The 26,298-nt window shown below is 49.4% G+C and overlaps 2 protein-coding genes across 5 annotated transcripts in view; one reads left to right on the top strand and one right to left on the bottom strand.

Moving 5' to 3' along the window:
- Positions 1-1,576: 1,576 nt before the first annotated feature.
- On the bottom strand, positions 1,577-12,956 carry LOC111860762 (vascular endothelial zinc finger 1-like). 2 transcript variants are annotated; one of them, XM_023844757.2, is made up of 5 exons: positions 12,834-12,955; positions 5,972-6,792; positions 5,628-5,697; positions 5,080-5,245; positions 1,577-4,239 (listed from the first exon to the last, which is right to left on the bottom strand). In XM_023844757.2, exons 1-5 carry the CDS (start codon positions 12,864-12,866, stop codon positions 3,872-3,874), a joined length of 1,458 nt encoding a protein of 485 aa, XP_023700525.1. In that variant the 5' UTR covers positions 12,867-12,955; the 3' UTR covers positions 1,577-3,871. The 2 variants fall into 2 exon arrangements, with proteins under 2 accessions (XP_023700525.1, XP_023700527.1); XM_023844759.2 differs by lacking the exon at positions 1,577-4,239 and adding an exon at positions 4,394-4,920 and having other exon boundaries at positions 12,834-12,956.
- Positions 12,957-16,730: 3,774 nt separating this feature from the next.
- LOC111860813 (unconventional myosin-XVIIIa-like) overlaps positions 16,731-26,298 on the top strand; it is a 42,309-nt gene continuing 32,741 nt past the window's right edge. For all 3 annotated transcript variants that reach the window (XM_072706358.1, XM_072706353.1, XM_072706352.1), the window contains exons 1-2: positions 16,731-16,840; positions 18,108-19,166. In XM_072706358.1, the coding sequence (XP_072562459.1) occupies positions 18,216-19,166 (951 nt within the window). In that variant the 5' untranslated portion in view covers positions 16,731-16,840; positions 18,108-18,215. The remainder of the gene's footprint in view (positions 16,841-18,107; positions 19,167-26,298) is intronic.

Below are 26,298 nucleotides of genomic sequence, written 5' to 3'. Positions count from 1 at the left end.
AAAAAGTAAATATTAATTATAAAATTTAAATAATAATGAAATCTAAACCGAAGGGACCGTCGCATAGTTTCCAGTCAGTCAGATCAATGCATGCATTCTGCTGGTAATAACCAGCCGACCGGCCACTTGTGTCCTTGGAGAGCGTGATGTAAGTATGTTTGCATCGCAGGGCTCACATGCGCTGCTCCATACGCTCTGGACTTCGGACCAGACCCTCACGCTGACTAATGAGCTGCTTCCAGATGGAGGCCTGCATTCCTGTTCAGTCTCCTGCTGTGACCCTTTGAGGGTGTAATTTAAGCCTTTGACCAGCGAGGGGCGACATCAGCGCTCGAAATAAAGCCTAAATAAGGGAGGAGGCAGTGGAAACGCACAACTCATTACGCTAGCTGCCTGCTCTGTCGACATCACACTTAATTGATTAATTATTAATGACATCATTACAGAATTCAATTAGGTGTCTATGGGCTTCAAGGAAATCCACATGGATTTGAGGAGAATCTGGAAACACCACACAAGCTGTTTCCAACCTTGTTTTACAGTGCGGAATACTTTACCACCATATCACACAAAAAGCAATTTTAATAAATGGTTTAGTCATTTAGATCAAAAAGCTGTGCTTCTTGGGAATCCGAGTGAGTTCAGGGTGCAGGTATTCCATATTGTTAGCTCTTTGCCTACCGTTGTCTTGTGCACAGTCATACAGCCCAATGGGCTGAGATGAATAAATGTAGAACCCCCCCCCCCCCAGCCCAGCAGTGAGGTGGAGCTCTCCAGCCAATGAGCTTGGAGTGCTCTCAGACAGACTCTGGTCACTCCATGGGACCCCACAGCGAGACAAAGCTGGGACTTTCTGTGCAAGAACAAAGGCATCCCTCCCCGTTTTCAACGCCGGTGCACAATGGACTGGTGTGTCACGCAAACGACCATGGGGGGGGGGGGGGGGCAGAGAGAGACGGCTGAGGGCGCTGAAGCCTGACAAACGATGACCCGGGGAACGGCACAAAGAGGAAGACGACGAGCGACACCGGGTCAGGCAGGCCCCACCCCCTCAGCTCCCAGAATCCTCTGCTCTGGAAGGCTGGCCCCCACAGGAAGAGCAGACGCTGGTACACGCCACGCACACACCAACACCCTGAGGACCACGTAGGGAACCTCTCATCGTTAATGTTTCAAAAATTGTAATTATTGGATGTTTTCCCCATCGGTGTGATTTCAATGACAAACAGGTAAAGCCTCAGACAATCCCGCAGTGACAGCCAAGATTAGGCATCGAGCAGCGAAGACTCATGCTGTATGAGTGCTGGAGATTTTAAATGGCCCTTTAAAGGGGCTATAATGTGCCACCTGCAAGACAGATCTAACAGACGTATTGCTGAATTGCTGTTTTACTGGTTAAAATGCTACTTAGCTACATGGCCACTACCTGAAAACAAGTGTATTCTCAAAACAGGCCACCAGTCATTTTAAACAGCCTCACTGCATAACTATCCTTAAAGAAAAGCGTTTTGCCAGCAATGACACAACAGCCTTGCAGGAGGCGCACAACTGAGCAGCCAGAAATGATACCCATGTCCATGTTTTACATTTTCTTTTATTTAGACAACCCAAATAAAAGGCACATAAAACATTTCTCATGTTTACATTATTATTTTTGACAAACATACATTTAAAAAATGTAGGAATGTTGTACCTTTCTGCTATTCAGAAAGCCTAATGTTCATATATACAAAAATTACCATTGTTAATGTTCTAATACAAAAGATTTATAAAAGGTTATTTTAGTTTTTCTTCCACATCTATTACAACTACCACATCCTCAGGACTAAATGTTTTTGTACATCGATATACATTCAACTGCCTTCACAGGGGTCCCGAGCCTGCTGGTCTGTCCACAGCTGTGGTGGCGCACTAGCGCCCCCTTCAGCCTGCCAATTCATCTCACATGCTCCGCCTTCGCACTCTGATTTTTTTTTAGACAGGATGAACAAATGTGGCAACAGTTCCGTAAAGTCTGTCCGTAAAACAAAATCAATGACACGTTAGAACAATACTCATCAAGCAATTCTCTTCAAAATTTAAAAACTGGGTTTAAAAAAGTTGACTACATGCATATTTTCATCTTTTTTTTTTTCCTTTAAGTAATATGCAATGCCCCATACACAAAAAAAAAAAAGCAGTCAATAAACCCGCAGTTGTCATGGCGATGTCAAAAATGGACACAGCTGGAAGCCCAGCCCCAGACTGCCGGAATAGCTTGCTGGGCGAGCAGGACCTGAACAGGGACGCGTGTGTGTGTGTGAGATCTGACTCCTTCCTGGCAGTTGATATCCCCGATATCGGAGGCAGTTCGACCCCCCTACCCAACCCAAAATCCCAGGCTGTAGCTTTTAGTGTTCTCTCTACAGAGTATAAATCAACCCCATTCCCCCCCCCTTTCACATCACCCCCCCCAGCTGGGTTTGCAGTCTGGTGGGCGACCACTCAGCCCGATTTGAATCAGACCGCCCGAGTCCTCATGCCCGGGGTGACCGGCGATGGGATGCCGCCTTCCTCTGATCTATCTGTACCCAGGGGAACACGGGCCTTCTGGGGGGGGGGGGGGGCGTCACCGAGTAACCGACAAGGAGACAGACTCAAAATCCAGCAGACAGAGGGTGAGACAGACAGTTCCTAGGAGTCGCTGGATTCCACACCTGTGAAAGAGCTTCTATGTTACGTTTATTGCAGGAAAAAGCGTATGGTACGGTAAATATTTACAAAGTAAGATGAAATGGCTTGGGGCAGAGTTCACTTTGAAATTGGGACGGGGGGGGGGGGGGGGGGGCAGCAATAAAATGAGCTACTGTCAGCGAATTTCCTGAGCGGAAGGTCCATACTAACAGGGTCATCTTCAAAGTTAAAATAAAATTAAAAAAAACCTAATGAAACAACCCATCACACACATGGTAATAGTATAGGAAAACTCATGTTTTGGGACCGATCTCGCAGAACAGCATGCGGCCACTAGAGGGCACTGCCTGGGCACCTCAACTAGCCTCCCTACCCTGTCGTGTAATACTGCAGATTCACATACACAGGATGTGCTGTCAGTGCAAAACACCCCCCCGCCTCGTTCACTTGAGAAAAACAAAAAAAACAACACACAAGTCACCCACGTGCTGGCAGCAGGGTGCAAGAAACCCATCCCATTGGTTGGGGGAGGGGGGGGGACAGAGGGAGGGAGGTTCCAGAAGTGAGGGGCAGACTGCCGCCTCTAGGCAGACTGCAGCAGGAGTCGCTGTATCACAGTCCAGAGAAACGCGAGTCCACATGCACATTAGTTCATGAGATTAGAGCACCACCCCCACAGAGAATGCCCCGCCCCTTTGCCTTTCCTCTTCAGAACATTAAATACTGATTAGCGGGCTACAGTTAAAAAAGGAAAAGAGAAGGAAAGCCATAAGACAGCTGCTGTGTCACAGCCTTAACTTAAAACCAGCAATGCAAACTTATTGCAGTTGTTCTTCAGGTTCTGTTCCCGGTCCGCCCCAGAACCCGAAGGGGTCAGCTGATGGCCTATTGGTGGAAATGAGGGGGGGGGGGAGGAGCCTCAGCCTGATGCCCAGCTAGATCTGCCTATTCTCAATGTATTACATCATTGCTATCTCTCTATTTCTAGGTCAGAGGTCCTTCTAAATAAACTCAAATGGGAAAAAAAGTACAGCTTTCTGTGCTGCGGCGCCGGACCGCCGGGGCAGACTCTCTGCTCTAAGTAAACCGTGTAACTGTAGGACAGGAGTGGGACTTGGTGGAGGAACCAGCAAAGCAAGCTGGGTCAATGAGGGGTGTGTAGGTATGGGGGGCAAAGGACAAGAAGACTGGGCCCAGTTTACCAGGGAGGAGAGGAAGGCAGGACTTGGGACAGAAAAGGCATGCTCTCCATAGACCTCATGGCGATGTTGAGGGGGGTGGCGATGTTCATGGGCATCGGCGTGGTGATGGCTACTGGGTGGGCGATGTTCATGGGCGCGGTCGCCGGGATGTTGACCGAGGCGATGTTGACCGGCGCCGTGATGGTGACCGGATGCTGCAGGTTGATCGGCGAGGTGATGTTGACCGTGTTGGTGGCAATGTTCATCTGCGCCGCCATGGTAACGGGGTTGCTGCTGCTGACGCTGCCACGGTTCATCGCCGTGGTAATGGGGGCAGAGACCGTTACGGGAGTGGCTGAGGCTGAATTGCAGACCTCGTTACTGTCTAAGAAAAACAAACAAGAACAAAAACGCAGAGACGGGGGAAAGAAGTCGTTACTGAATGGCGTGTTCCTTCTCGGGGCGAGGTAGAGGGGGCACCATCGAGCACAGACTGTAACACAGGATGAACCGAACCCTGCCGACAACGTGACCATTCCCACTAAAAACCAGGGGCTGCATCCGAGGCAACAGAGACCATGTTAGACCCCTGCAAGGAGTCGTCAGCACAGGTTTACTGGGGTAACCCTGAGCGGGAGAGATCACGACCAATCGAGATCCCCCTCCCACCCACCCAAGAAGCATTCGATAACCTGCAGCCAATCCAGGGTACAAAATGGGTCCATTTCCGAGCAGCACCAGAGTGGGTGGACACTTATTTTGGACTCAAAATTCGTCAGTTCTCTTTCCAAGCAATATGTAATAATGTCCACTACAGGGGGATCAGAGAGACAAGGGTCCCTTCTGACGTAAGGAGGGGGGCATTTACATGGGCCACTGGGGCTGTATGGAGCCGGGGGTACTCGCAAACATCAGGATGAGGGCAGGATCCGAAGCCGGGGTCAAGCAAAGTGCCAGTCAGATGGGATACGTCACCACGGCCCGCTCATACGAAGATGCCATGGGAGGAGATGGAGGGATATTGAAAAAAGGTCAGCGGACGAGGCCGACCCTGGCGGAGTCTTTACTGTTAGTAGGAAGCAAAAGCAAAGCTGGAGATCACGGCAGACAGGACACAGAGGACATCTTCACATGCTCTGCCGTCGGGCCTCCACACGACCCATAAGTCAGTGGTAGTAGATTGTGGGTGGGGCCAGGTAGGGGGCGGGGTTAAATGTCAACCCACCTTTGTTACAAGAGGAGCTGAAGCCACTCTGGCCGTGGGTCTTCAGGTGGCTGGTGATGTAGGCGGCGCTGAGCATCTTGCCGCAGATGTTGCAGGTGACCTTCCCCTCGTGCCGGATCATGTGGGAGCGGAGCCTGTCTTTGGTAGCGAAGGCGGAAGTGCAGGCCTGGGGTGGAGGAACAGAAACCTTCATCTTAAATTTACCCCATCAGTTAGTCCAGCTAAAGCCATGCTCTGGGAGAGGGGATATTTGGTGTACAAGTCACAATTAAGCAGTGTATGGCTGTCACCTAAGCTCACACACAGAAGTCTGCACTCAGTAACACTATAGTCAGCAGCTCTGATATGCTCTCCAAACAGCCATGTTGGATGGGTCTGCACTCACCAGCACAGACAGACTGGTTTCTTGTGCGCTCATCATACTTCAGCGGTTTCATGACAAACACAGAGCAGGCAGCGGGAGTCCGACACTAAATCCTCAAAGCAGCCTCCTATCGGGCCAGTAGGGGGGGGGGGGGGCGCGAGTTGGGAGAGGAGAGGCTCCTTACCGTCACTTGGCACTTAAAAGGCCTCTCCGAGGAATGGACGTGTTTCACGTGACAGCTGAGGTGGTCGGGCCTGCAGAAAGACACAGGAGGCCTCGTCAGCAAAGATGCGGGAAGCTCTTCATTCACCAGCGGGAAACGAAATGAAGATGCCTGGAGATGTCACCTCAACACTCCAGGTAGACCTCTAGCAAGGGAAGTCAATACCTGCAACCCCTACCCTACGATGGGGAGGTGAAATACCCAACAACAACCCAGCTGCGGGAATATGACGCCTGCAAACCAACCAAACCCAACCAGGAGAGTCAAAGCCCCCAACCCCTACCCAACAGAGTAGAGTCACGCACCTGGAGAAGCCCTTCCCACAGACTGAGCACACATAGGGCTTATGCACGCCTCCATCGTGCGAGCGGACGTGATAAGTCATGCGATCCTTCCGCTTGAAGCGCTGCTGACAGATAGGGCACTCGAAGGGCTTCTCGTCCGAGTGAGACAGCTTGTGGCGGTTCAGGTGGTAGACGTCGCGGAAGGCCTTGCCGCACATCTCGCAGCCGTGGTTCTTCTTGACAGGCTTGGCCGGCTTCTTGGGGGCGCTGGGCTGCTGCTGCGGTGGGGGAGCCATGCCAGAGGCGGCGGCGGCCGCCGCGGCGGCGGACATGACGCTGGAGCCTGTAGAGGCCGACGTAGTGGCTGTGGTGAGGATGCCGGCGATGGTGGAAATGTAGGAGGGGTTGGCCCCCTCGCGTGGCACACTGGAGATGAGTGGCACCATAGTGGGGGCAGGCTGTGCCTTCTTGGGCCGCGACACCATCTTGACGCCTGTGTGGCAGGACTCGTGCCTCCGCAGGTGGTAGCTGTCCCGGAAGGCCTTGTTGCAGTAGCCGCAGACGAAGGGCGTTTTGGTCTTTGGCTCCTTCTTCACCACAGCCATAGGCCCGCCAGATCCGCCACCGCCTCCCCCTCCTCCGCCACCCCCTCCACCACCCCCGCCCCCCGTCCCACTGGCCACGTTGTCCTTCAGAAGCTCTGCCGCGCTGGCCGGAGGCTTCTGATCCAGTGGGATGGGCAGGACGGGCTTCTGGTCTTGCTGCTCGGCTCCTGCACTGAGTAGGGGCAGGAGGCCGCTCTGGGCCACCTGGTGCTGGTGGTGGAGAGCCTCGTTTGCCTGCTGGGGTTGGGAGAGAGCAAGGCGGAGGCAGGTCAGCATGGCCAAAGGAGACATAGGGGGTATACAACCCAACCACCATTCAACTGGGGGGGGGGGGTGGTTAGCAGCCAGCATGTTTTACAGTTAAACCACAGAAACTTTCGACTCACGAGTGCTCAGAATACTGGCAGGTGACACCTTCTGATGAGTCATATTTGGACTTTTAGTTTACCCCCCCCCCCCCCAACAAATCTCCAAGAAAGTAACAGTGCAGGACTGAAGCAGCCTGAGGACATTACCAGCATATTAGCCAGAAATAGAGCAAGACACATTTTGAGCCTGCGTGCCCAGAAAGCATGTATTGTGTGGGTTTTTGGTGTTTTTTTTTTTTTTTTTTTGGGGGTTGGTCTGCGGGTGGTTTGCTGGATGACTAAAACGATATCAGGGTTAGAGGAGGTCAAGCTAAGGTCTAGGAGAACGTCAGACTGCAGTCTGTCAGCTGTGAGAGCTGTACTACACTGGTATACTTCATGTATAGTGTGTTCCTCTACAGAAAAAGCTTGGAATTCTGGAGGGTTGTACCACAGATGATGCCCATGGTGGCGGGGGGGGGGAGGTCAAACAAGGCCAATGCTAGTATAACCCATTATGCTTAGAAACGGAGGGCTGCGGAAGTGTTCTGCAAATCTTTAGAAAACGCATTGTCCACTGCGCAGACTGTCAATAACAATGACGCTGGACTCGACAAGTTCACCGACTATAAGCAGTTTGCACCTGCATCATAATGGGGTCATAAAGGTAGTTTTATAACCTGCAGTGCCATGAGAATACAGCAATACTCACTCTTAGACAAAATTAGGGGGGAAACACCATTTAAGAAAAAGGCCAGATAATAAAAGTCTGCTGGAAAACACACAACATCATAACAGACACAGGATGCGATGGACACACAGGGAACTCTGACACTTGTCGTCTAAGACAGTTGACACCGGTGCTGAAGCCGTTTAACGAACCTCAGAGCAGGGGAAGCCAGTCCATCATTAAAAAGCCACCACAGACTTCTGACTGGACAAGACAGTGGCATCACACGGCAGTCTCATCACCCTCTCTGGAGAATGTTTCTTAACACTGTCGATTTTGTCTTTACGTCCTCGGCAGCAGACAGAATCACCACCATCTTGCTTTCACTCTGCGCCTTAAACACGGCCATTAGACTCTGTCGGCCTGAAAGAGGAACGTCGCCAGCCAGGCAGAAAGATTGAAATGCAGCCCGTTATTAATTTAACTGCCTCCTGGTCACCGGTGGGGCACCACAGCTGGAGGGCTGCAAGGAGCCAGCAAATGCTCCCACGCATACAATCTATGAGCGACGGCTAGCACCCCTCCTCCCTCACACACTTAGAGGTCACGTCCCTGATGCAGCACAGGGCTGTACTCGTCAGTGGGGAGCTTACTAAGAGGACCAGGATGGCGATATTCAGCTATATCACGGGGGATCCAGGCAGGCACATCACCAGGGGTTGAAGGTTAAGGAACTTGCTGCGCCAACTCCGCCACATCTTCTGCAGGAGGCCGCGAAAACTGCTAATGACAGTGCAGGCAATCTGTTTAGACGCCCCCCTGGGGCCATTCCCCATATCAGCGCAGCTAATTTAACAGCTGTAATGGAGAGCTCATCAACAAAAATAAGCCGTGTCGCTAGAAAATAGCACTACGGCAGATAGGAGGAAGGGCAGCTTCAAAAACAGAGGATTTCCGTTTAAAAATCCAAAGGTATTCAGACTGTGGGGAGTCCAGGCTGAGCAGAAGCTGCCAGGGAATGGCCCGATTTCGACATGCACGAAGCTGCCTAATCCAGGAGCTGCATCTCCTCTTACAAACAAGATGGCACCTCAAGCCGCACGGCCTCAAGCTGACTACAAAGTGAGAGCTGCACACAGCAAGGAACCTCTTCACATCTGCCAGCTCCCCCCCGCCCTTGTTAGGAAAGGCAACCAGCTGTGCGGAGAAGGAAAACAAAACCCGCGCCCACATTTCAGCACTGCCGCGGCTGTCATGCGAACCCCCCTGACGCCAATTACCAGCGAAACGCAACTCCTGTTCCTGCAGGAGACAGCTCACGGCACCTCTTACATCATCCCTATTAATATCCCCCTTCAGAAGCCGGGAGAGGACGTTCTTCAAACGGGTGACGCGCGTTAGTGAGACCGGCCGGCCGTCAGCGATAGGGCATTTGGCCTGCGGGAAGCAGGACGCAGAAACATCCATCACCATCACCGAGGACATGCGTGCGGCACCTCATGGGGAGCTCAACAGAAGCCATGGAGCCTCATAAGGGCCAGAAAGCACAAATGAGTCATGTTCAGAAGCCGGAAGATCTCCCGATGGCAGCAATCACACACACACTTTTGTGGTTTACCGTCCTCCAAACCGGCCAGGCCACCGATGTCAACTTATGCTCATTTTGGAAAGATGGGGGGGGGGCATTTTGTACAGGTGGAGGTGGAGGCACAGTTTACCAGGTCCTCTCCCTCCACGGTTCCCTGGCTCTGAGGAGCAGCCTTCCAGTGGGTTGCGGGGGGATCTCGCGGGTTAAAAATGAATCCCACTCTCTGCTCCTCACTCGGTCTGCTCTATTGTGGTGCTTATGCCCCTCCAGGGGGTCTTTGTGCTGCAGCCCCCGCCACGGCGGCTGTGTGGCGCCACACAAACCAAAACCAGCGGCTGCAGAGACCCTGAGGAACCGGGAAACTTTCAAACAGACCCTACCCCCCCCCCCCCCAAAATGCACACACAAAGCACCTGCCAGGCAGATGGTGGCTAAGCGGTTAAGTGAGAGGCCAACTCTGACCAAAAGGTTGCAGGCTCAAGCCCTAGGATTGCCCGGGCATCCCCATGTAACAGCACTTCAAACCAAAAATGGCCGAAAAACCGCCAACTGCACAAAAACTAGCAAGTTTGCAAAGACGATCTGCTTGACCAAAGAGAGCGTCTGCAACAAGGACGTTATGAATAAGAACAAATGGGAATAAGGAGGCGGCGGCAAGGAACCAGCAGGGGGCGGCGGGCCGAAAGCGCGATGCGCTTCACATCGCTCCGGTGATTTTGACACAAATCCAGTGTGAAGGCTGAGGTCACTCAGAGATAAATAACCGGGAATCTGGGCGGGGGGAGGGGAGAAAGCCATACCCCCCACTGCAAGCCCACTATTACAAAGCAGCCAGAAAAGACAGCCGCTGAGATGACCGCCATCGCGAACTTCCACGCAACGGCAAAAGCAAACAGCAATTAACATATGAAGAGGCTGTAAAAAAAGGCTCATTCTGGGGGCTCCGTCTCAGTCCTTTAAAGCAGCCTTACACAGAAAAAAGCACCAACAAGTGTTTACACACCGGCCATATAACCAGGGATGGGGGGGGGGGGTGAACCTGTCACATGACCAAGCAGCCCTCGCATCACTCCAATGCAGGGTCTACAGATGTGAACACAGAGCTCCCCAGAAGGGGCATCGAGGTCAGATGAGCAAAGGACATCCCCACTTGATTCTCCTAGGCAACAGCAACAACAGAACTGCATTCGTACCTCGAACAGGACAGCTAACCCAGAAGGGCACTTTACCGAAAACAAAAGCTATGGCAAAGTATTTTAAAAATTTAAAGTATAAGCAAACCTCTCAAGAGCTAGAGGGACCAGACTCTACACAAGCTGCCATGTCAGCCGGACTCCGATCCGATTCAGTCAGACTCCTATCTATTCTGCCTGATACAGGACAGTTTCTATGGCAACCAACAAGTCCTCATGTGTGGCCTGAATGAACTGCTTCACCCCCTGACCGACACCCGAATCCCACCAGTGCCTCAGCTTACAGATGGGGGTCAGGCCACATCACTTCACTCTCAGACACACCACACACGACCACCAGTGTTCCTCCCAAAGGAAGCAGTCACACCCTCGATTCAAGCATCCTAACACACCCTCAGTCAGCCACGCCCACGACTGCTAACTCAGGAGTTCACCGCATGAGAACAAGGCATCTACTACAGGCATGTGGCATGTACCTGTCACCGTGGCAACAAAGACTTCAAAGATGAGAGGATAAAAGAGGGGGACCCCCAAAGGACAGTACCCCCAAGGATGAGCATCTGAACCATGTATAATGTGTGGTACAAAACAAAAACAGGAGATAACAGTCTAACCCAGCATTTTAAAGCTCCTAAACCAATGCATTTCAGCACAATAACATACAAGTTAATTTATCAGCAGACATATCAGAAAGGTGCATTTCTGCGACAAAGCGGACAAGTTCAGACTGTTTAAAATCAAGGAAATATTCACTGCTGGGTAGCTTTAAATAGAGTTTAGAAAGTAGTCCACTGCATTTCACCCAAAGTTATGGATCTTCCAGATTTCCACCTAAATACCCACAATACACAATACATGCCCCCCCACCCCACACTCAGAGAAATATTAAGGCTCTACTGATTCTAACACCTGGCCGATAAGCCGTATCTGATTCAGACAATGAACCAGGCGGCTGCACCACTGCCATTTTGCCTGGGGGGGGGGATTTTATGGTTCCGGCTTGAATGTTAATTCCCCAGCCTGGTCAATAGCGCCGCAGGGTGGCGGGTTACTTAGGGGAGCTGGGAAGCAGCGGGACTCTGGTGCTTTGCAGCCATAATGCACCTCAATCCGCCAACTTGGATACCAGCAACCCTGTGTGAGTCACCCCCACCCGGGCAGGCAGGTAGATCTCAGTCCAGCACCCAGAGCCCAATAAGGACCAAAAAAAAACCCTCACAAAGAAATGAGTCAGGTGGGAGGAACACACAAATCTCCCCCACCACCCTCTGCATTTTTTGGAAAGAACTGCATTAAAGATAAATAGAAATGAATGCAAAGAAATGAATGTTAATTTGACTTAAAGAAATAACAGTTCATCCATCCATCAACGGCCCAGGCTAAGAAAAAACCCCATGACACAGGGTGAAACCCAGAAACAAAAAGCCCCCAGATCACCCGGTTATCTGCAACACGCTTAAGATTCCGGAGATAAGCCACTCGGAGGAAAAGGTGCCTTTTACAGAAAAGTGGCCAAAATGGGTGCAGGAAGTCGCGGATCAGCGGCCCGTGGGGGGTTTGAAGCCCTGGTTCCGCGGCCCGTGGGGGGTTTGAAGCCCTTGATCCGCACCTTTAACACACTTACGTTTTTGTTTTTTTTTACGGATTTTACGGTTAGAAGTGAGCCGGGGGCTCTCGGCGGGCCGCCGGCCATCCTCCCCCCCAATGGACCGCGCTGTTTTCACACGCATACTTCACATTCCTCCCCCACAAAGACCGCGGTTTTGGGGCCCATTTGAACGACGGCGATGGAAAAAAAAAAAGAGAGAATGGGGGGAAAGGATAGGAGAAAGGGACCACGGCGGCACTGCAGACTCCGGCGGCGTGGGCTGCTCTCCATCCGCATCCCTACACTGATCACCGCGGGGGGTGAGCGGGAGCGGGGGAGCGCCTTTTATGCAGCCGTAATGATGATAAAAATCATTTAAAACACGATAAGCGGTCCTGTGTAGCCGAGAAACAGGAGCAACCCCGAGCTCACGAGCCACATTAAACCGGGAAAACAGGAGTTAGTAGCCCCCACTAACGCCGCGCGCGCACTAACACGGGACTGGCGGCGCCGTTGGCGCCCAGCGGCATCTCCAGCCGCCGTACAGAAACACCGACCGGCCTCCTCCAAATAAAACGCCTCAACTTCGCCCTCAGCTCTCATTTCGTACACCGAACACTTTACCCGCTATAAATTCGACGCGCACACCAGACCATGGGGCGAAAACTGCCGCGTCGCGCCCTGCCTCGCAGCTGGACGCCCGCGGCTTCGCTCCGCCGTTAGCCTAGCCTAGCTTAGCATAGCCTAGCCAGCGCGCTGCCATTGTTTTGCCTGGCTAGCTGTACCTAAAGTAAACCTTCTAAAAAAAGTCATCCGCACCGTCCACTTCCCCGCTTCCGAGTTAAGCTTCATCTAAAGAGGTCCCATGTTCGGCTCGCGGCGGAGATCTTACCTGTAAAAAAAATGTACTCCAGCTCGACTCCATTGCAACACTTAAAAATCTGCAGGAAACCTACAAGAAATCTACAACAAAGCAGCTAAACATGGCAGCCGCTACAACTTCCGGTAACCTCTGGGCCGGGCCACTTCGGCTGGAATATGGGGGCGGGTGGTTGACAAGAACACCCCACAGACACGACAATTTTTCTAATATTTTCACATATGAAATGTCTTTTCATTTATATAAAATGTGTCACACCCAATGTTTTTGATTTTTGTAATATATTACGTGAGGGGTGCACCTTAAAGTTCCAGTTTTTTTTATACTCCCCTGTCTCCCTCCATTTTCCTAGTCCAGCAGGGGGCATTTGAAAAATGGCAGAGTTTATATTATTGTATTCGCCAAGGCTAAGGTCTCTTTGGTGGGCCGGCGCGGTGCATATGTTTCCATATGCACACTGTGTGCCTTTGATGTAATGTGTGGTTAACACCACAACTCGGAAATAAACCTCACTGAGTGCACTGGCAAATCAGTCATTTAAGCCTAACCGATAACATTTCTCTTCTGAATATCTAAATAGTTATAGCCAGGCAGAATTAGTGTACAGCGGTATATCTTGTTATGCATTTTATAATAATAATTATTTGTTCATAATTTCTGCTGATTATTCGCATCCAGACATATGAAACATTATAACATTTCTATTTCAAGCCAGTGATTGCGCATACTTAACTGCTTAAAATAAATTAAATAAATACAGTTATTAGAGTATGTTTAAAAATGAGAATTATACATTATTATTACATTAACTGGTTCCTGACCGAACTGGGTTAATTGGAAAAGCGGTGATTTCTGCTAAATAAAGCGACGTACATTATTTACTGCATATACCACAGTAAATGATTGGCAGATCAAAGTGAAAACCGAAACAACTTAACACCAACGGTTATGTAAGATACTAAATCCTCGGAGACTGATCGTATTCCTGTTCGGTATGTTCATAAAACGCCTTAATGCGTAGAAAAGTTGTAGCTAGCCCGACAAACTGTTGAGGGTACTCGGAGCGTTATTAGTGCGTCAGTTGGGGATACCTTTTTCAAGACTGGAGAATATTTTATTGTCAATAGATCCTTGTACAAGTACACAGCGCACAGATACGATAAATAAACATATGACATTTACAATACAATAAATATACAAATTGCGTATACAACTGCTTTTGTGAGTGTTTGCAGTGTATTGCAAATAAAGAATGTGCAAATGTTATAACATTTAAACCTGTGTGAACTGTATTTTTTCTTCACTAAATACTCACGACTGACATTTTGCTTTCTTTGATAAGGAAATATGATTGAAATATAACTCCTAGTCACACCTACAAAACATTCAGTAAAGCCTATACTTTAATCTTTTGTATCAGTCAGTGTGTTCATTTGCTGTACACAGATTGTCCTTTGCCATGCTAGCAAAGTGTAATGTGTGACTCAGGGCCTACACACTCAAATATCTTCACAAAACAACTACATCACAACACCCAAGATACTATACATCATTTGCAGGGCTGCCAATTCTCACCCATCTGGCGTGACACTCACGCTTTCAGACTGTCACGCTCGTGCAAGAAATCTTACAGCCAATCTTTATTATTCCATTATAAACCTAAAATTAGCTACATCAAAAGCGTTGGGGTAGTTTGAAAACCCTACAGACTATTTACAAGGCAATAAAACTGTTATATACATATAAATGTGTGTGCAGACTTGTCTAAAATTGAAAATCTCAATCCAGCCAGCTGACCAAAGTTGGCAGCCCTGCAGTTCATATGCCAGAGTCACATTTTATAATGTAAACATCAAATATTAGACAGCATCAATTAATGTTGGGAAATGGGTAAACTATTTTTACTGAAAAACACAGGAAAGGAAGATACATTTATGAAAATATAAACAGATGAAAATGCCTTTAGGGTACTTAACTGTTTTAAAACTACTTTGGAAGATTAAATAGCTAGTCATCTTTTTTTGATTGAATGGTTTAGAATTAATTGGTTAACAGCATACTCACTGGGAAAGCTGATGTTTCACGCTACTAATAATATGTGGTTACATGGCACTTGACATATTAGTGACTCAAACTGTCACATTTCTGACAGCAGCGGTCCTGTTCTTTATTTTGAGGGTGTGTGGTACAGCTGAGCTTTATGTAGACCGGTGTTTCCCAACCCAGTCCTTGGGGAACCCACGGCCAGTCCATGTTTTTGCTCCCTCCCAGCTCCCAGTCAATCAGGAACTCTGAATACCTGGTACAGGTGCACTGGGAGCTGAGAGGAAACACTAATGTAGACCATCAGCATATGGAATAGACCAGTGTTTCCCAGCATGCTCCTGGGGGACCCCCCACTGTAAGCAAGCTTGGGGGCCACAACATAGGGTCAGACGGGGGTTAAGTGCACGAAGGTTTGCATCAATACAAGTGGCAAACAATTCACGTCAATGACAAAATAACATATAACAGCAATTCACAGAAATATTGTAACAACAACAATTGTAACTACAATAACAACAACTTTTATTAGCCTCATAAACAATCTACATCTCAGTTATGAACGGTGGGGAGCAGTGTTTCCGGCTTGGCAACATTTTTCCACGACAGCCCGCCACGCCAAAATCTTTGCTGCCAAAAACATCTATCCGACCAATCAGTCAATCATCTAATCGAACATCAAGTGTTTGTTGACCTCCATAGACAGAGATGGAACATGGCATCACTAAACAATAATTTAAAAACCATGTACAACAATGGTCTGATGTCTGCACGGTGCCCCGATGCCAAACCTCTTCATCCACAGGAAACATTGATAGGAAGTCTAGGTTTGTAGATGCATGGTGGGATTATGGGTGGCTTTAACGCTCCCAGCCAATCACTGCATTCCGTAACTCACTGGATAGTCAAGAATTAACCAATAGGATACAGCGATTGACAGTTCAGGGTTACTTCCCTTACATCACATCCCCCTTTATTATCCGACAGTGTTCTAGACAGGTTTACTTTGACTTAGAAAAACAGCCTCTTGGTCCATCCTTAGGCACCTTGTGATGAGGTAGGACTTCTGCACCCTTCTGATGGTGCTGGGGAGTGCCAAGCTGTCCTGGGCTGAGGGAATATCTTGGTTCTGAGTCTTCATGTTGGCCTCCATAGTGTCATATGTTGGTGTTGTATACCCAGGGGGGTCCTAGGAAGGGAAACGGGCAGCTAGATCTGTCCAGGAGGTTTGGGAGATGCTTCTTCCTGGACAGACCCGCATGCTTTGTGTACAGCGCCACCCAGTGTAAGTTTCCCCCACCATGTTTTCATTGCTACTCTGCTTTCAGTCTCTTATGGGTGGTGCCCGGTATTCAGTGCAAAGCAGACCGACTGATAACATCAGACATTTAGCAACCAAAACATTTTACGACCAGAGGTGATTCTAGGGACTCTGGGGGCCGCTACCTGCTGTGTCAGGACTGTCCAAGGTTTTGCTGTATCTGCCATTTTAGGAAATGCTTGAGAAGCGAATCACCGGAATACAGTGCATTTTTATATTCTTATAGGGCACGCAACATATCGAATTTCTATACACACGCCTAAAGAACTGGATTATGACGAACATCAAGACATATATTTTTTTAAAGTAACCCATTTCACAAATATAAAGGAGCCACCATTTTGACCACACGTATATCATCACCACTGAATAAATTTAATATTTTGGGAGGTAGATGAGTAGGGCGAAGTCATGGAGTTCGTGGGTGATGGCCGTTTGTCGGGCTGCGGTTCCGCAAAGTTGCCAGCTGGGGGCGTCTTAGGACCGACTTTGCTTGCGGGACCTGCGGAGGAGGGAGGGGGGGAGGCGGTGGCGGCTGCGCAGCGCCTTGCGGCTCATCCCGGCGAAGGTGCCTTATTGCGCTCCGAAACGGCACCGGGCTCCGGGAGCTGCAGAGACGTCGCACCTCCAAAGGCGTACGGCGCACCGGGAAACGGTGAGTAGATCTCAGCCATTCACGGGGATTTATATTTATAAGGAAGCAATGCACTATGCTGGATTCTGCAGGGTTGAAGGGTGGTTGAACTTGGGGTTGAATCGCATTTACACCGATGAGGTCGGGATAGCGAACTAGCCCCAAATGATGTGTCACCATTTAAGCATTTAATGTCAGTAATTGCTAGAGTGTCTAGTGTCTAGAGCGTCCGGTAATCAATGAAAGGAAACTCATTTCATAACCTGCATCTACTTCTGTATGCTGTACTGGTGTGCATTTTAAACTTTGATTATATTTTTGTAACGCTGATCCTGAACGCACTGTGAGTCACTGTCCGTTCATGACGTGATTATTAATAATGCTTTATAATAAGGGTTAATGGTCTAGTTCAATCAGGTTTGTTACTTGGACGAAATCCCTGGCGTTCTTATTGCGTGACGGGGAGGGCACGGTGAAAGAGCATTTGGGATGGGAAAAAAGTGTGAGAAGAAGGCTTGAAAATACGCATCGGAGTATGAGAAAGCCAGACAGGGACTCGCCGGATCTTACATGCATGTGGAATACAGGTACGCTTCTGACCGGTCCTGACTGCATACACGAGGACGACAGAGGACGGAGCGGTGCACCTGCTCGGCAGGTCTCGCTTTCGGGGGGGCAACGCATCCCCTACAGAGTCACCGTCTGACTCTCTGCAGCTCTGCTACCCGGCCGCTGATTGAAATTTCAGCCACGTGACTTCTCAGCCTAATCGGCTGGGGGGGGTAAATCTCGCAGTTCATACAATATCTCCAGTGTTACGAGTCTGTTTGCTAATGGTGGGAGTCCCATATGTCTTACTGTGTGACGTTCCGTAGGTCAGAGGGTGGGTGGAGGCAGGAGTCTGCAGGGCTGTAAAAGACAATGTGTGACAGCGCCGTGCAAATAATAGTTGAGACAGAGATGTGAGCCGACAAGCAGAGGGTTCAGCTGGCCAGATTAGGAGTGGTTTTTGAGCGCTGAGTCATGTCCGGAGAGGCAGACCTGATGCCCCGCATTCCTGATAAGGATGCCTGTCTTTCCGCTGTTTTCCTTTGAGATTCTTCTAATTGCTGTGGTGCATTCATTAAGAGCAGCGTTAACTTCGATCTTGAGGCGATAAAGGTCAGAGTTCGCTGCTCGTCACAGAGCATTGGCTGTCGCTGATGTGATGTCAAAGGATTTGACACAATAGGCTTTGGTTCATCCAAAGAGGGGGAAACTCACTTCCTGCCCATCCTTCTCTTCTCAGGAGAGCTGGATCTGCAGGTTCTGGCACCACCTCACGTCTGGTGCCTGGTTCTCACCCCGCATGGGGGTGTAGCCTCCATGTGACGGCCAGGATCAGGCCTCTTCCAGGATGTTCCACCTGATCAAGAAGGACAAAGACAAGGATGCTGGGAAGAAGGAGAAGAGGGAGAAGAGGGAGAAGAAAGAGCGCATGTCGGTGGCGGAGCTGAGGAGCCTGGAGGAGATGAGCGTGAGGAGGGGTTTCTTCCACCTCCCTCGTGGGGCCAAGAAGGAGCAGAAGGGGAGGATTGAGATCTCAGGCCCCATGCCTGTCCGGCCGGGGACCACAGAGACCGGGGGACCGGCAGCAGACACGGCAGGCCCCGGCGAGGAGGCAAAGGGCGGCATAGGGGCCCGGCGCAGCTCAGTGCGTGAGCGTGCCGCCAAGTCTCTGGCCAGGCAGAGCTCACAGGTGGGTCACCTCATGAAGCGCCTGTCCTTCTCCCAAAAGGGCAGTGAGGACAGGCCACTGGAGGGCGCCATGCCTTCCCCATCCCCACAGACCTCTGACATGCCCCCTAAGCCCGGAGACCCTGAACCCGGCCTGGGCCCAGTGAAGGTCCCGGAGCTGGTGGAGCGGACGTTTGCGGCGGACCTGCGCCTTCCCGCTGTGGTGCCCCCAGTTCTGCCGGATCCTCGGGAGCTGGAGATTCGGAGGCGCGACACCGGCGACTTCGGCTTCTCGCTGCGCCGCACCGCCATGCTGGAGCGCCGTGCTGCCGACGGTGCCGTCTGCAAACGCGTGGTCCACTTCGCCGAGCCCGGCTCTGGCGCCAAAGACTTAGGTCTGGGGCTGGGCCCGGGCCCGGGCCTGGGGCTGGAGCTGGGCCTGGTGCCCGGCGACCGGTTGGTGGAGGTGAACGGGCTCAATGTGGAGGGCCGGAATCGGGACGAGATCGTGGAGATGATCCGGCAGTCTGGTGAGACGGTGCGGCTGAAGGTGCAGCCCATCCTGGAGTTGGCGGAGCTGAGCCGCGGTTGGCTGAGGAGCAGCGAGGGGCTGCGGCGGGAAGTCTTAGAGGTAAGCGAACCTCCCAGCTCCCCATGGGGGGGGCAGAACTCTCCTGTAACTCATGGTGCGGCTGTATAAGGGAGGAACCACCTTGAGGAGCCCATCACACCAGCGGCATTTCCAGAGTCCCATCACAGGGTGGGCATTGGGGGTCCCCTGATGGGCAGAGGTTGTCAATCGTGGTGGGGGGGGGGGGGGGCAGGAGCAGTGTACCTCCATACAGCTCGTCTCCAACTCCCCTGAGCTCCTCTGTCCATAAATGTGCTGCAGATCTCTCCTCTGTCCTAGAATCACTCATACAGATGTTACCTGTGGAGGGAACTTTGAACTAGTCAGAATGGGTCTGGGGGGGAGGGGGAGAGTCAGAATTTCTGGGGGTGACTTTTGCTCCCAGACAGTGAGTGCAGAAGCTCCGCCCACCTTTGTGTCAAATTTTTAGTGGCCTGCAGCCACATTGTTGATGACAAGCAGAAGAGGTCGACCAGGTCCCGTCTCTCAGCTCGGCATGGTGATACCAGGGCTGAGGATGCGACGGGACAGCCCACTGTCTCTGTGATGGGGGGGGGCACTCACTTACTGTGAATCACGGACGTTTAAGGTGCAAGTTGTGTTATATGTTTTGCACAAGATGGGTTAATTCGTGCTGCACTGAGGAAGGCTGAGCAAAAACAGGTTTTAGGGGGAAAACGTGATAGTAGGTTTTGTCTCCGGGACAGAGTCGGGTCCCAGCATGTCCCTGTGCTGGATAATTGTTATTGTTATAGATAATTGTAGCCTCTTTACTTTGTTGTGGAGTGATAACTGGTTGAGACCAGTTGGGATCCATGTGGCCTGGATGGGCTGGGATGGGACAGGTTAAATGCACACTGGAAGATTCTACTCATTCATTCATTCACCTGTCATTCACCAGCTTCTTCTGTGATATTAACAATGAGAGCACAGTACAGTCTGGCCTATAGGAATGATGCCACAATGTTAGAATGATACAATCTGACCCACAAGAATGATGTCACAATGCTAGTACAATATAGTGTGATCTGCAGGAATGATGCCACAGTGCGAACACAATGGAGTCTGATCTATAGGACTGATGTGACAATGCTTTACACAATACAGTCTGATCTGCAGGAAGGATGTTACAATGCTAGCACAATACAATCTGATCTGCAGGAATGATGTCACAATGCTAGCACAATACAATCTGATCTGCAGGAATGATGTCACAATGCCAGCACAATATTGTCTTGTCTATAGGAATGATGTCCCGATGCTGGTTAAAATAGTGGGTCCTACCTGTAACAGGCTAGCTGTGCCTGATTGGAATGACCACTGAGTGTACAAGTTAATGTTTAATCCTTGGTGATAACAGGATGAAGTCATCTATTGAACCTACGCAGCTGTCTTAGGATAGTCTGTATCTGTCTCAGGATGGTCTGTTTCTGTGTCAGGATGGTCTGCACCTGTCTCAGGGTAGCATAGCTGTCTCAGGATGGTTGGTATCAAATGTAGGATGATCTGCACTTGTCTCAGGGTGGTCTGTACTTGTCTCAGGGTGGTCTGTAGCTGTTTTGGTCTGTTTGTATGGTGTGTACCTCTTTCAGGATAGTGTAGCTGTCTTGGGATGGTCTGTATCAAATGCCAGATGGTCTGCACCTGTCTTGGGGTGATTTACAGCCATCTTGAAATAGTCTGTAGCTGTCTCAGGATGGGCTGCACCTGTCTTAGAATAGTCTATAGCTGTCTCCGGATGATCTGTAGCTGTTTCAGTGTGGTCTGCATGCACAGATGCAGGCACAGTTTGCTCATGCGTTTGTAAATATGTCAGCCACTGCTGGCTGAGGAAGGCACTCAACCTGGATCACTTCAGTAAAAATAACTTCCTGTGCTGGATTCTCAGCCGTGAGGCTCTTGAAGGTCCCCCTGGACAGACCCGTTGGTGGGGCAGCTGCATAACGCGGTTGGCCTCGATTCCATAGCTGCTGCGGAGGTGGGTGCGTCACTGCTGGGCGAGCTCCATTTGCACAGCACTGGTTGTTAGAGATGGTGGGGGTACAATGACTCCCTACAGGGACGGAACATGTAGCCCCCTCCCCCCACTGCCCCAGCAAAGCATCGTCTCCTTACACCCCTCCGCCCCCCCGTCCCAGATACAACTGCGAAAGAGGGACTGTTCCGTTGTGGAAGGAGGAAAAAAGAGGGCTTTTGGGGACTGACCCAAAACTGTAGCGTCTATTTAAGGCACATGGGTTATAAAAACTTTCAGACTGAGCTGTACCAGCCAGCCTGCTGTCGGTCGCCAGGCTTGGTGGGTTCTAGCCGCAAGCTGCTGTCGGAGGCCTGCTGGGATGGTGGGTGGTGGCTGGGGCTGAGGGGGGCCAGGAGGTTGCTGGTTCACAGCCTGCTGTTTACTGTGAGGACATTCCTCCGGAATACCACATTTATAAGAATGTGCTTTTCTGTATTAGTCACATAGGCTCAGTGACTCCCTCCATTAGTGACACAGATACTGTGACTCCCGGTATTAGAGACAGGCACTGGGAAACATTCTGTAAATGTCACAGGTCCAGGGACTCCCTCAGTTAGTGACAGAGGCACAATGACTCCCTCCGTTAGTGACACAGGCACTATGAGTCCCTCAGTTAGTGAAAGAGGCACAGTGACTCCCTCTATCAGTGACACAGGCACTGTGACTCTCTCCATTAGTGTCACAGGCACCATGACTCCCTACAACAGTGACACAGGCACTGTGACTCCCTCACAATAGCAGCATGATGTGGTCATGTGACCAGCCCTTCTCGCTTCAGACAGTACTATCCTGTCAGGCCCGTTTGGGCAGCTCCCCGAGCGATGCCTCCGGCTGGGAAAAGGGCTGCTGGCTGGCGTCTTTAGGTCGTACCTGCGCTGCATTCCAGACCACTCCTGTTCCGTTCTCTGTCAATGGTCTGGGATCAGTCCTCCGCGTTGGAGAATTGGGGGCCTTTCCCCAGACCGGGATGACTATGGATTGAGGTTCGAAAACAGGACTGAGGTCAGCTCCGCTGCTGCAGCGCGATCTGACCTGGCCCAGTCCGTCGTGGTGAAGGTGTGAGCAGGGATAAGCAGGTCAGAGAGCCCAGAGAGCGATTCCAGCGTGGCACCATGTTAGCCGACATTAACATCACTAACACAGCTGCATGTCCCATGTGAGTGAAGGCTCACGGGTTTGAAGCTGATTGGCTACTGGCCAGCCAAACTGGACCACATAGAGTCGCTCTTCTGTATCAGAATATGTTAGACGCAGGTGGGTTACTGGCTTTGACTGGGATTTTCACTGGGGTCTGTTTCTGTGTTTTGACTGTGTGTTTGTGTGTCCTTTGAGAAGGAAGGTGTGGATATGAAAGTGCACACACAGACACACACAAATAAACACAGACAGACAAACAGGTACACACACACACAGACGCACACACACACAGACGCACACACACATACAGACAGATAGACACACACACAGACACACAGGCACACACAAATAAACACAGACAGACAAACAGGTACAGTACACACACACACAGACGCACACACACATACCGACAGATAGACACACACACAGACACACACAGACACACAGACACACACAAATAAACACAGACAGACAAACAGGTACACACACACACACAGACGCACACACACATACAGACAGATAGACACACACACAGACACACACAGACACACAAACACACACAAATAAACAGACAGACAAACAGGTACATGCTCACACACATAACCAAAGACGCAGACAGAGGCTAACACACACACATACTCACACACACGCACACACACACATACTCACACACACGCACACACACACACATAATAGTGCGTCTTGCTTGTTCGGGTACAAGCAGAACCTGGTCACTTACGTAAAGCGGGGAGATCTGCTTAGCTGGTATCCAGCAGCAGCTGCCTGGCATAGCTGAGCCGCCCCACTGCCCGGAGGTGCCAGCGGGCTGGGCCACGACCCTCCTAGACACTGCGCTTTCATCTCCATATGCTTCATCTCCGGCCCGGCGCCAGGGGCGGGCCAAAGGGGCAATTACCCCCTCAGATGGACTACCCCACCCCCTCAGTGAAGATTAAGGCCTTTAAATCATCATTATTTTTTAACACTCATTTTAAAACACTAATACATCCAGCATAAGTCACATTCTTGTCCACATTCTCAGATCCTTATCAATCCACATGATTGGTTGTCTGTGTGACATACTGTAGCATAAACTCGCTGGGATGCGTTGGGTGTGGTGGACTCCGTGTTGGCAACTTTCCCGAGGTATTTCAAGAAGGCAGCTAGCTGAGTTTGTCGTCCAGGTTTTAACGAACAAAATGGATAAAAAAAAAAAATCACGATAGAGGGTCCTCAACGCAGGCCATCACCCCTCTCTGCATTTCAATTGCCCCCCCCCCCCCCCACCACCTATTCATTTTCCACTCTGCTTCATTTTCACATCTCAAACTCATACCTTTGACGGACGTTAAATTATAGTCATTTTTACCGTCTTATAAGAATTTTTCCAGTCTTGAACCCCAGGGGCGTCATTTATCAGACTTAATAAATTTAAATAAATTTTAGCGGGAAAAAATGAGTACGCATGAAAAGGAAAAAAACGCACATGCGCAAAAAAGTTTGGATATATCAAACCTGGCGTATTCACATTTGCCCTCGGAAATGTCGGGACTAAATGTCGTAAATGCATGAGTCTAAGATCCTGCCCAGTTGCCGCCCACAAATAACCATAAATAAACAGACCGAATGAGTTCCATGCTCATGTAATATGCAAATCGAGCCCTTTCCTGTCGTACATAGGGATACATAGGGTTACCATATTGGATGAGACGGAAAAACAGGATGTGTCTATGGATCAGAGTATTAATGAGGTTCGAGTTCTGATCTAATTTTTCCCATAAGAAATAATGGAAAACCAATTAATTGGTTCCTGGCCCCCCAAAATTACACCTAATTTTTTTTTTTTTTTTTAAGAATTTAGACACAAAATGAACAGGATAAAACAAGAAGAGCATTTTTTTCTTAATGGCCTCCAAAACGATAAAGATCTTATCCCATCATTACCCCTGTCCTGCCCCGATCGTTCGCTCCTTCCGTGTGCCACGCCCCCTCGTTAACCTCGTGTGGGATCCCCATGTGATCAGCTGTTTCTGGTTGTTGTCATTAGTCCTCTGTATTCAGTCCGAGTTTCAGTTTGTTTCCCCGGTTCAGTCATTGGGTGCATTCGACTTGCTTACAGCGCTGGCTTAAAGCAACGCTGCGTTTGTGCAGCCTCTCACCCGGCTGCACAAACTGGAACCGCAGTGAGAACTGGTTTTCAGTTAATTTACCTGGTAAAATAAAGTTTAAATAAATGACATAAATGCTCTAATAGTACACGCAAGTTAGTGGTTTATTTATTGTTAGTTACTGTAATGTTGCGCTGCTTTATTTCATGAATCGTCCAGTCTGTGAAGAAGACATTCAAGTAAGAATTGCATTGTAGTATGACTCATTTCCTGGCGCGTACAATTTATATTAGGTCGGCGTTCACAGTTCGACTTATTTATCGAGTTCTAGGTCAAACTGGTTTGTTCGACTTTCAAGAAATTTGAGTTCTAGTGAGTTCGATAACCGAGGTACCACTGTATACAGGTCAATTTCAACAAAAGTTGCAAAACGCTAAGCTAAAGTTTGTTAAACATCAAGCAAACAAAGGGATTCGCTGTTCACACAAAAAAGAAAAAGAATTGTGCCATTGGTTTCCGGAAGACGACGTCACTCAGGGGCACCATGATACGTAGAGATGTGGATATTGTTACATTTTTTAAGTTAATTTGCACAAACCTTGCAACCGCTGTGTGGCTGCTGTATATTGAAGCTGCAGTGCTAAACCGCCGACTTTTGATTGGACGCCTGGACAGGGTCCCAAAAAGAGGACGTGTTTGGGGAAACCCGGAAGTATGGTGACCATAAAGATGGGGTCATGACAAAATGGTGTATTTGGGGGCCTACGCACATTTATCAGAAACAAGATAATATTTAGAAGTACTTTTCTGACGTTTTATTTATCAAACGTGTACATATTGCAAAGCTGTTTCTAGCACTTTTGCATATACCAAACTGCATTTCGTTGTCAAAGTCCTTGCACTTTGTACATTCGTGATAAAGTTGAATGTTTAAAAGTATGTTGGATGGCAACACATCGCTGCAGTAAATTCTGACACCTCTACAAAACGTCCCAGAAAAGTGTGGTCGGATCTGAAGACAGAGAGGTAGAGATGACTTGCTGTACCGGTCAGTGTGACTGCAGTTATCGGGGACAAACACACATCTTAGCCCTCAAGCTTTAACATGTGCATGGCATCTATAATAGGAGATGCATTTATGCTCTCCCAAAGCGGTTGGGAGATTCTGAGGTGGCACGTGAAACGCAAAAGAACGGAGTGTAATGTCAGTGTCACGTTGGCGTCGCAGATGACTTGCGTATCAATTGAATTACATGGCTTTCGATTAACAAAAGTAGCATAATTAGCACTAATTTCATTGTCTGCATCTTCTGCTGTATAATATACCGTTGTGCAGTTGATAAATAAACATCGATTTGACTTGAGGTGGCCTTAGTGCAACGTCCGTGCAGTTGATTGCCCCGACTGCATCTGGAAAACTGGAAATCGCTGCAGACGTCGTTTTTATGTTGGTCTGTTCACCAGCAGCGTGGGAAACACTTAATGCAAAACAAAGTGCTCAGACATTCCACATAATGCAAAGAGTAAAAAAAAATTAGGAAAAATAATCTTTATGGTCCATTAAATCTCAGTCCCTTCTAACCTTTCTGTTTTCATGGTCACAAGATAATCCATGCATGCGAATGTCTGATGCCTAATTCACATTTTGTGCCAATTCTATAATAATTAATGGAAAGAGGTGACAAGGTGTATCTGAAATAGCACATTACATTATCAAAGCTAAATACATGGTATTTGACTTACACAAATAAACAGAATCCCAGCTGAATGAAATTAATGTCATTAATAAAAATAAGAATAGCTAGAAAACATCCCAGTTTACATTTTTAGATTTACTGCTTTTCACGTGGGCTGATGGTATTGGATTGTT

The sequence above is a fragment of the Paramormyrops kingsleyae genome, chromosome 24 (assembly GCF_048594095.1).
Source record: "Paramormyrops kingsleyae isolate MSU_618 chromosome 24, PKINGS_0.4, whole genome shotgun sequence".
NCBI lineage: Eukaryota > Metazoa > Chordata > Actinopteri > Osteoglossiformes > Mormyridae > Paramormyrops > Paramormyrops kingsleyae.
This window is presented reverse-complemented; position numbering and strand designations above follow the sequence as displayed.